Source organism: Pholis gunnellus, assembly GCF_910591455.1.
Source record: "Pholis gunnellus genome assembly, chromosome: 14".
NCBI lineage: Eukaryota > Metazoa > Chordata > Actinopteri > Perciformes > Pholidae > Pholis > Pholis gunnellus.
In genome coordinates, this window is record NC_136541.1 from 15,845,912 (window position 1) to 15,856,914 (window position 11,003).

The 11,003-nt window shown below is 46.3% G+C and overlaps 1 protein-coding gene across 1 annotated transcript in view; it reads right to left on the reverse strand.

Annotated features, from left to right (window-relative positions):
* Positions 1-1,366: 1,366 nt before the first annotated feature.
* ptch2 (patched 2) overlaps positions 1,367-11,003 on the reverse strand; it is a gene marked incomplete at its 5' end in the record, with an annotated part of 29,308 nt that continues 19,671 nt past the window's right edge. The window contains 8 exons of the mRNA XM_079173533.1: positions 1,367-2,914; positions 3,115-3,706; positions 3,810-4,203; positions 7,444-7,586; positions 8,082-8,219; positions 9,604-9,884; positions 9,982-10,162; positions 10,319-10,461. Of these exons, the coding sequence (XP_079029659.1) occupies positions 2,880-2,914; positions 3,115-3,706; positions 3,810-4,203; positions 7,444-7,586; positions 8,082-8,219; positions 9,604-9,884; positions 9,982-10,162; positions 10,319-10,461 (1,907 nt within the window). The 3' untranslated portion in view covers positions 1,367-2,879. The remainder of the gene's footprint in view (positions 2,915-3,114; positions 3,707-3,809; positions 4,204-7,443; positions 7,587-8,081; positions 8,220-9,603; positions 9,885-9,981; positions 10,163-10,318; positions 10,462-11,003) is intronic.

Here is an 11,003-nt window from a genome sequence, read left to right on the forward strand (position 1 = left end):
CATGAGTTCAGTTTCAATTACAGCTGATGTGCAAAAAAATGAACCAGGCATTGCACACCAACTTTGCATGATAATAAGTTACATATGACTGAGTTACAGTTCAATTGTCTCAAACTGTTCTGACGCATCAGGGGATTCATGCAGTCAATGTTGATTTCAGTAAGATAGTCAACAGAAATGCTGTTGATTATTGTGAACGTTTGTGAACTGGGTTATCAACACTTCAGAAACATTTGATGTAACTCATTCCCCCAGTGTGTGTTTCATTTATAGTAGCACCAATAGCATTTATCAGTGTAAATTGATTGTGCTTATTAATGTCTTATTAATGTCTTATTGATCTTCACACGTGCATGCTTTTTGACAGTCCTGTACAACCTCTCTTGAATGGGAATAGTTTGTTCATGATTAATGAGGCTGAGAGCTCTCAAGAGTCTTGGTCTCAAGAGAAATAGCTGATTTCATAGTTTCAATCAGATTTAGGCCTAAAATTAAATTCTTATTAAATATGCGGATACTACTGGGTTTCAATAATTGACGTACTGAAATCAAACCTTTTGTTTTACACCCCAACAATGCACCTTGATAATAGAGTAGGCCTATTTAACCAGCAAACACTGTCAGTTTGTAAGTTTGCTCGTCTGTGATAAGGGTTTTAGGGTCACAGGTAAACACAAACACAAACACACACTCGAAAAGACTGGCAAAGACCACAGAAGCACTTTTTTTTTTCTCCATTCAATTTATTTTGTTAGTTCAATTTCTATAGCAGGTGAGGGAACATAACGGTCACACGAGGGTTTTTCTTGAGCATAGTTTTCAGAAGTCACAGTGTTTTAGACATGGACAAGAACATTTTTAAAACATGACAATGAAGAAGGAAGGGCCAAGAGGAAACTGAAAAAAAAACAAGGTGTAACAGTGACACAATCCTACACACCTTCTCCTTCATGGTCCTCCAACTGCCTCCTTTACTCCACCAAAAGAAAAAAAAAAAAAAAAAGGCCTCTGCTCTAAAGTGTTGTCAACCCCTCCCTCCATCCCAAAATGCAAACAAAATAAAACGTCAAAACAAAAACAAACTCGGCAACAAATAGATATATTTATATATAATATATATTCACTCTTTAAAAATAGAACTTCAGTCTAGATACTAACATCTGTACAAACTACAAAAATAAATTTTAATATAAATAATTTATATGGCATGACATTAACAATTTTTCTTTTTGAAATAAACTACAAACCAATGCAGGAGCTCCCCCCTTCACCCCCCCCCCCCCCCCCTCCCTTTTAACCTCCTCACCACACTGACAACACCTGCTGGCGGTCGGTCTACGGTCTGATCAAACTGTGAATGGTGCTTTGCTCATTCTGCTTAATTATTCACAACTGCACAGTAGCTACTTAACTTTTCTTTCATATGTACAAAAGAAATCAAAGCTGCCACTTAAAAAAAGAAAAAGAAAAATTCCCTGCAATTTAACCTGGCAGTGATGAGACCAATACCGAACGACGACAACATCAACGAGAACAACTTTGTCAAGCAAGTGACATGAAAATCCTAAGAATGAAAGAAAACTGTATTGTGCCATAGATGAGGTTTGTATTAGCAAGAAGAGTGAGAAATTAGAAAGTGAGTGAGAGCAGGTTGGAGCATTATAAAGGTTGAGCCAGTTGACATCATGTAATAATTGCACAGGGTCGCAACGACGTGAAGGTGTCGCAAACCCAAAGCAGCCAGCAAAGGAAAAAGGAGAAAGTAATAATAATAACAATAATAAAATAAAATCACTCCCTTTGCATTGGATTTCATAATTCCCTTTCAAAATAGCACGAGAAGGTGAACAATTGTCAAACACAAAGTGACCAATGTGAGCTTCACCCACTGTAGAGCTTACGAAAACTGCAGAAATTAAAAAAGAAAATCTTATCACAGCTCCTTCAAGTAGTTGAAAACTGCAGAGGATGGAAGATCCAAAACGTGAAATATGAATTAGGTGTGACCCTGCCAGCGTGCTTGGGGCTAACTGATCACAACAATATTCGGATAGATGGGCAGGATGATGGTGATGACATCAGTCTACTACTGCTTCTTGACAAACATTGTGTGTCTGGACGAGACAGAACATATTTACAGCAAAGCGGGAACATAATACTGAGTGCTGATTCCTGTGATAACAAGGAAAAGGGGACAAATTGAAGGCACGACGGTTACTACTGTTAAGAAAACAGTCTGCTGTGGAGTTCTCTTTAAACAGTGCACACTGTGACAGAGATCATCTATAATTAAAATCTCACAGTATAATACTGTGTAAAAACTTATACTGACTTAAACCAGGGGGGGGGGGGGGGGGGGGGGGGTACTGCATTTTTTGAAGGCAAATCACTTAAAATTATTTTGAAATGTAGCAGCAAAGAAAATCATAGCAATACATAGAAATAAAACACTGACCACGTATGTTCAATAGGCTATTATCTTAATAACTTCTCACTTTCTGTGGACACTTTTTACATATAGCACAGTTCTTATTCTATACACTGTGGGGGGGGGGAAATAAAAAAAAAAAAAATCAACCGCCCCACAAAAAAAATAATCTTTTACATCTGAACTTTTACACAAGAGAATACCCAAGTTATACAGTACTCATTTAAATAGCTTCCTTCTTTTTTAGTATTAAAATATATACTCATAGATTTATATAATTCTGAAAATGTCTTTTTTTTCCTTTAATATGTCCTTGAAATAAATCCTCTCCTCTTTTGTGTGAAGTCTATGTACAGTCGAGAGTTCAAGACGTGACTCCGTGTGAGCCGTCAAGCTGCTCTGGAGAAGCAGCCGGAGACTCGAAACGAGAAGACGAGGCGAGTGAGAGAGTCTAGCAATCTTTGGCTGCCTGGATCCTCAACCCACCTACAGCAGAGAAACAGAGAAAACACAGAAGCGTCAGATTTAGCTACACAGACCTTCAAAAGAGAGATGCACTGGAAATGTCACTGAGACGCCGCATGTATTTCTCGGTTTGCTCTTCGGTTTAATGTCAGCTCTCAGTATGTGTATTGAGAGCTGATTAAAAGTCCGGTAAACCTGAGATTGACTGGTAACAAACTCACCTTGTGTCTTGCCGAGCTGACGCTCTGCCTGGCTCTGCGTCGCCTCCAAGTCCTGGAGCTCTAAAGAGTCTCTCTTACATGAAGAAAAGTTCGTTTTGCCACCACAAGTCCTCTTAGCGGCCTCAAAACAGTCCGACTCGCTGTCCGTGTCAAAACCTTCATGCATGTATCCTTGGTACGCCGCCCCCGGCAAGGTCGGATGCACGGCCACCGTCACGGAGGCTGTCGCAGTTACCGTGGTAACAGCCCCCACTACGGAGCCATGTTGCGTCGGCAGTGCAGAGCTGCTATTGCTATAGCTCGGCCCTTTAGTCCTGTTTGGCTGTGGCCCTCTGCCGTTCTGCAGCCTGGGGCCGCTTTGACAAGTCCTCCCGAGGAAGTGAGGTCTTTCGCTGGGTAAGTGTTGCGCCTGGAGCCTCTGGAGGCCCGGCTGCTGCTGCTGCTGCTGCTGCTGCTGCTGCTGCTGCTGCTTTTTTCCATCCCAGCATGTAACCTGGGAGCCGAGAGGCGACTGTGCGTTGTGGGAAGATTCATTTAACGGCTCGATCCTTCCGCCAGTGCCTGTCGAGCTTTCTTTGAATGGCTTCACCACCTGCAACAAATAAAGTTTCATCATTTACTTTCAGAAACAAAAACACAGGAGTATGAACAAACAGGAAGGGTTTCCATCGCATCTGTGCGGTCATGCGGCGTACCGTGAGCTTGGGGAAACTGGGGTTTTTGCTGGCTTCCAGCAGTATGTGAGACGTCGAGGGCGGGACGCTGGCGTGCGACGCTATGTCGCAGTACTTATAATCCTCCTCCCCGATGCCTGACGTGGTGGTCACCTCGGAGTAATACTCCGAGTCAGACGACTCCGAAAAGGCCTGCTGACGAGACGACCGCGGGTTGTGGTGGCCCGTGTAGTAACCGTGGTGGGCCATCGGTGGGGGCAGTTGGGGTTCGGGGGAAGGCGTCGGCAGGCGACTGCCATTGTCGACCGGGGTGACCTCAGCCGGAGGGCCCATCATGGACAGGAGCACCGGCAGGAGAACCAAGCCGTTCAGCATCCCCAATACAGTGAGGATGGCCAACACAGCAAAGAAATACCTGAAGGATGGAAAGAAAGAGAGAGAGAGAGAGGGAGAGAGAGAGGGGGACGTTAGTTTGAACATGAACCGAAAGAAAACACATTTAGTGCAACAAAGAACCCGTGTCCAATTAAAACTAGCTGGTGGCATCTTGTAGTCTCCCTTTTCCTGTCTGAGACAAGAACTTTCTTGTTCGCTGGAAGCAGCTGCTAATTGTTAACTCAGTTGGATTTTAGTTGAGGTAAGGATATACCAAAGCACCTCTGTGTTTACACTGAACAGGTCTGCCTGGCCCTTCTCGTCTGGCCTATTGCCTCCATCAGCTGGATCACACACACACACACACACACACAGTCACACACACACACACACACACACAGTCACACAGAGGCACAATCCATCTTTCGCATCTTAAGGTTTTTAGGGATTTCGGCTTAAGTCAAAGCCAAACTCATGACACTTTAACACAAAGCGGACAACATTTTACATTCGTCTTAATTTCAAGCAATTTTTCTTTTAACGTGACAAAAAAAAATGCACAAGACCACAGTGGCCCGATGTGTTGTATGGACAAGAACACACAAACACACATGCATGTGCACAACTCCAAACACACACACACACACACACACATAGTTGGCACTTGAGGAAGGGAAGTAGCTCAGGGGAAGAAGTCAGGGAAAGCCCAGTGTTTGTGTATCAAAGGCAGGGAGGGCAAATCTGATTCCCCGCTCAGTCCAACTAAAACATGCTTTGATGCCTCCACTGCTGCTGCAAGACTTTCTCTCGCTCTCTCTTTCACTCACATAGTGAGTGTGCTTTATGTTTTTGTGTGTGCGTGCATTTCAGTGGGGCTCTGAGGAGGCCAGGGGTGGAGACAGGCCACAAGAAAGGGCTTCCCGAGGAAAATTAGAGAGGACTCCACTTAAACACTAACAGAAAGCAGAACGAGGGAGACAGTGAGATGCTAACCACCAGCCAGACTTAAAGAGGTATAAGAAAGAGGGAGGGAGAAAAAAAAAAAGATGATTGTTGGAATGAAGGAGAAGGAAAAAAAAAGCCAACAGGGACAGAGATAATAGCGGTGTGGCGCTCTGGAAACATGCTTCTCTCCTGTGAATGGACTACTACAATGATTACTACTACTTCACTTGACAAAGGTCACTCTCCAGGAAAAAGTTCATGGTTTGCATGTCGGGTGTGATTTCACAACCCGTTCGCAGCCGTGTCGCCGTGCCCCCCCCCCCCCACTCTCTCTCTGACATATTTTCTTCTTTAAGCTGTGTCCTTGTTTTCTTCCTTAATCAGAAGCATTACGCATGTCATCCTAACCACTTTTGACAAAACACTTCGGGGAGATAGTTTCAATTTCTTGCTGTCTTCTCAAACCGTGACGGCCTTTCAACCCCACGTGGGTATTTCATCTGCACGTTTTATTGAATTAAAGCACCGACGCTGAAATCACAAATATAGGTTGTCGTTGTTTTCATGGCACCGCATTGGCCGCCACTTTTCAGCTCACTTGCTCATTCCATCACCAAACAACTTCTTTACATTGTGGGAAAAAAAAAAACAGGAGAAGAGAGAGACAGAAAAAAAAGAAAGAAAGAAAGAAAGCGAGTGAGACGTTGGTGGGACCTCCAACAGTGTCTCACTGTTAGGAATTCTGTTGTTTATATAAACTGTAATCTTTTCCATTCGCTGTCAGGGCCTGGGGAGCTGTGTGTGTGTGTGTGTGTGTGTGTGTGAGAAAGAGAGCGTAAGTGTTTACATGCCTGTACATATGTGCATTTCTCCTTGTGTGTGTGTGTGTGTGTGCGTGCGCGCGCACTCATATGTGCCGCGTACGTGTGTGCATGAGAGAGAGGACCCTGAGCAGGGCTGAATTAGGCTTGCTGTTTATTCAGTGCATTACAAGGCCAGGAGATGTTTACAGCAGTATATTTATGCTACTCCCCAGCTAGGCAGCTCTGGCTTGCCCCATTCACCCCACCACAGCTACAGCTACAGCTAAACAAGACCTCCAACAGAGATACTGGAGCCTTCTGTCTCCCTTTCTCACCCCGTCCTCTGAAAAGACCTCTCACAGAACCATGGGAGAAGAGAAGAAAAACGAGATGCTGAAAACGCCCTCTCTCTGACTTTTATTCTTCCCAGTCCAACTTCCTATTTGCTCTCAATTTCTCCCCATTTACACCTCTTTATCTTTCCAATCCGACACGGCGGTGTATCCGTTCACCTGACCGCCCACCAAGCTCCTCGTATCCCGAGCAAAAAAAAGCCACCCTCGGAGTATTTTCTCCTCCTCCCTCTGTCTCTGTTTCTGCAGAAAAACAGCGCTTTTTATGTCACGGAGGCCTGTTGCAGTCTGTGAGCTCAAGGTTGTGGTTTCAGGGTTTGGGCCTAGACCACATTCAGCTGAAAAACATCGAGCTATTTGCCTTTTTTTCCACTCTGACCATGAAACAGTGGTAGGAGACGCACGCGCGCACAAAAGTACGCAACATTTTTTCAAGCGCACTCGCGCACGCACGGAAGGGTGGGCATGTCTGTTGGTGGGCTTCGGCCCATCTGACTGGCTGACCAGTTCAAATTTAGCTCCACTTTTTTTATGACGGCACCCGACGTGGAGGAACTGAATGCCAAACGGATGATAGGAATTTTTACAGATTCCCTCTTGTATGTGTGTGTGTGTGTGTGTGTGTGTGAAAGAGACGCAGTGAATGAGAGAGAAAGAGAGATCACCCAGTGGGTAGCAGAACACTTCCATGTTTACGAGCAGCTGCTACACACCCTTGATGTTTTCCCCCATTTTTGTATTCTGAGGTTGAGGAGACGGGTGTGTGTGTGTGTGTGTGTGTGTGTGTGTGTGTGTGTTTGCGTGTGTGCCAAGAGTGACAGCACCAGGTGCATATTTGTCACTGTGTGTATGTGTGTACATAAATAGGGGTATAACATTTCCACCTGCATGCACCGCTGACCCCCCACAAGGCCTCCTCCCGTCCCCAAAGTGAGGATAGACAACTGGCTCCACACACACACACACACACACACTAACGGCGTAGAACCAAAACACTGCTACTTCTGAAGGTAACAAATGGGCTGGGGAGGGTGCAGACTGCATCGCTGTGTGTGTGAGAACCGTCACTCTCTCACACATCAGTACAAAGTCGGCACATAAATCGCCACACCCACACACACCCACACACACACACACACACACACACACACACACACACACACGGCGTAGGCTACTCACCTCATGATGAAGTCAAATTCTGACCCTGCCAGCATGAGAACACCCAGCAACGTGGAGATCGCTCCGTCGACCACCGGGGCGAACATATGCTCCAGAGCCACCGCCGAGCGCTTGTTTCTGTTGCCAATCGCCGTCAGGAAGCCCTGCGGCGGACGGGGAGGAGAAATAAGTTAATAAGTTGGAAATCCTGCCGATCACACAAAACCTGTGTTTGAGACGAGGTTTGGCATTCCTGCATTTGTTTTTGTTTTTTGTTATTTGGGGATCACTATGTTAAACTACAAGACAGCACACTATGCTCGAAAGCTGCCAGCATGAACCCGGAAGCCAAAGGTTTCCTTGTAAATCTTTAATCGCACTTATTTCATCTTTTTCACGTTCCATTTCTGGCATTAAGCCACAGGAGTCTGTGGTTTGCACTGACTTTAAAACAACTGAAATATTTGCAAAGCAGCTTATTGCTTTTACAAAATGTCAATAACAAATCATGTGGCCACATGTCAGTCTGCAGTGGGCATTAAACATTTAGACCAGAGCATCGGGTTTCAAGTAAAGTAGGTGTTTAATTGTAGGAGCTCAGTCCTCCTAACAGTTAATCCATGTGTGCGCGCTCGCTTTGTGCCGGGGTCTTGACTTACCAGCGCGATGTGAACGGTGAACTCCACTCCGATGCCCACGGAGGCGATCAGAATGACCACAGGGATGGCGCTCAGCTTGATGCCGATCAGACCCATGATGCCAAACAGCTCCACCGTCATCATGGCCAAGATGAACACCTGTAAGGAAGAGAAAGCGTCACGAACCGAATTGCTTTCAACTACCAGCACTGAAAAGAATAAAAGCACGTAAACAATAAAAACAAATGTGCCTTCCCCTAGTGACTGAGTTTAGCCCTTCTGCCTCTTCACCCCACACAATCTTTGACCCTTTGCTCGGGGTCTTAACCACATGGCATCAAATTACCCACCCCGAGGCTAATACCTTCCCCTCCTCCTCCCCCCCTTCCTTCTCAGAGGTGGTTGAAATGATTGACAGCGCCTGAGACAACAGAGTGTGGGCCCTCTCTGCCAGAACACCGCGTACATCTGTCTGCGTTGGTGGAAGACAAATGATCTTGTTTTTTCACTGGACAGCAGCCTGTTTGCTTATTTTGATCATTTCCGATATTTGAAATGCCACAGCTTGCATTTTAATGCGGTGTTTCAGTTTGCTTAATAAAAAAAACCCGCAAACAACGACAACAAGTCTTAGAAAACGAGGTAGGAGAAAACGGTTCCCGGCCAACGGAAGCTTTTGATCCCAGCGGGGGCCTCTGCGCTGGGGCACGGTTAAATTGGAAATGATAAAAGGTGTTTTACGGCTCGCCCACATACAGGCAGGGTGAAACCCTCACAGGCAGGCTGATGCTTGGAAACAGTACGTGCATGTAGCGGTGCCTCTCTCTCTGTCTGGGGACACCGTGTTACGTTGCTGTCTCAATCAGTGCTGCTAGGGATCGCTACTTAAATGAAACACATTCCACTTGAAACCGGCACTGTTGTTGTGCTACACTTCAGCCCCCCCCCCCCCCAATGGTCGGGGATATGTGGATTTGTGTATGTGTGTGTGTGTGTGTGAGAGCTTGGGGGGCCCTTAAGGACCACCGGTCCCACCAGCTTGTGTGTGAAATGTTTTCCAACTGCTGAACACTCAGACTGTCTCTTTCACTCTCTCTCACGTACACACACACATATATCCCTGATGGATGGGTTGAGCAGGCCAAGGTCGCAACTGGGCAGATCTGTCCTGTCCCCAAGTCTCTCCCTCTCCCTCTGACAAAAGCAGTGAGGGAGTTGGAGGTAGAGGCTTCAGGAGGGCAAAGCCTTTCTTGCTCCTTTGCATTTCCTTTTCTAAGGCCAGCCCAGCCTACATTAGAATGACAAAGGTCCCTGTGTGTGTGTGTGTGTGTGTGTGTGTGCGTACTGGCCCTCCGCAGAGAAAAAGGGGCCCCCCTAGACAGCGTTATTGAGCTGTGCTGAGAAGGGTGAGAAGAAAGTGAGAGGAGGAAAGGGGCTAATGATGTTGTTGAGGTAGCATGAGTTGGAAAAAACGCAGAACCATAGGAAGGATGAGGAAGAGGTGCGAAGAAGAGTTGTCGGGCAAACTGGACGCTTTGCTTACAATGATGCCGGCGGTCCAGGGGTTGAGCAGGAGAATCGCACAGACCAGGAAGGTGCAGGCCAGCACCACGCTGATCGCCAGCAGGAACCAGTGTCTGAGGCCAATGTACTGCTCCCAGAACAGGAAGGGGTATCCGTTAGGGTAGTTCAACACGCCCTTGCGGCTAAACTCATCGCAGATGGCCCGCACACTCTCGATGGCCTCCACAAAGTCGCTGGCCTGGCGAAGGCCGTTCAGGTAGAAGGGGAACTGGGCGAACTCCAGGGGCTCTGCAGCTGGGACTGCAAGAGGGAGAAAGACAAGAAAGGTGAGATTTGAGATCATTTGTCCTGCAAGGCATTTTCAGAATATGATAATGTGATGAATAAGATGACTTACTGCGCAGATTCTCCCCTGTAGTGTCGTACTTGTCGTGAATCCACTCTCTAGGATGGGGGTAGAAGTTGGCCTGGGAGGCAGCATAGCCCAGAGGATCATTGCTGACCCAGACTGTCAGGTAAATGTAAAACACCTCCGCAGGGATCAAACCCTCTGCGTCCACCAGCCGTCGAGATGTCAGCTAGAGGAAAGTGATTCAAAAATTCAGATTTAATGGACATTCGGGTGTCGAGTTTTGTTAGAATAAATGGTGAAGAGACAGCCGATAATGTAGCGGCCCACAATACCACCCACGGATACTGTTTAAAAGTATTTCCTGTCGCTCTTGTCGACATACCTGGCTGTAGTTAAAAGGCTCTTTCTTGGAGCCGGTCTGGATGAGGAGCTTGTACGCCAGCGCTCCGTCCTCTGTGCCGTTGCGATAGCTGTCAGAGGTAATCCTGCCTGCCTGCCAGTCAGCATCAAAAGCAGCCTGAAGACCTGCGTGTGAGGTAAAACACACACAGAAAAGAAAAGAAAAGGAAAAATTATTGTGGTTGTCATAAATATTATGATTTCTATTATCATAAAATAATAGGAGCTGTCTGGGTGGACAGTGATGTTGAAAATGTAGTTTCTTTTTTTTTCTTCATCTGGCTCTGATTGATCAGGCTGTTGTTAGTTATCACTTCCTCCTGACTGGGCCTCTGACATGTTCTAGCCTGAGGACACACACTCACACACACACACTCTCTCACACACACACACACACAAACACGCACACACACACACATGCAAAGATAACCTATGACCCCAACCCGTCTACTGCACCACCCCACCCCTGAGCCCAGGTGGATGGGGGTAAACAACGGCGTGAACGAACTTTCATTCACCCTTCGCACATTCTCACCTCCTCACACACACACACACACACACACACACACACACACACAAACACACAAAAACACACAAAAAGCCCACCTGAAAAAACCCTCTATGGGATTCTGACATCATTGTAAAAAAAAACTCCCATTGGGACAGAG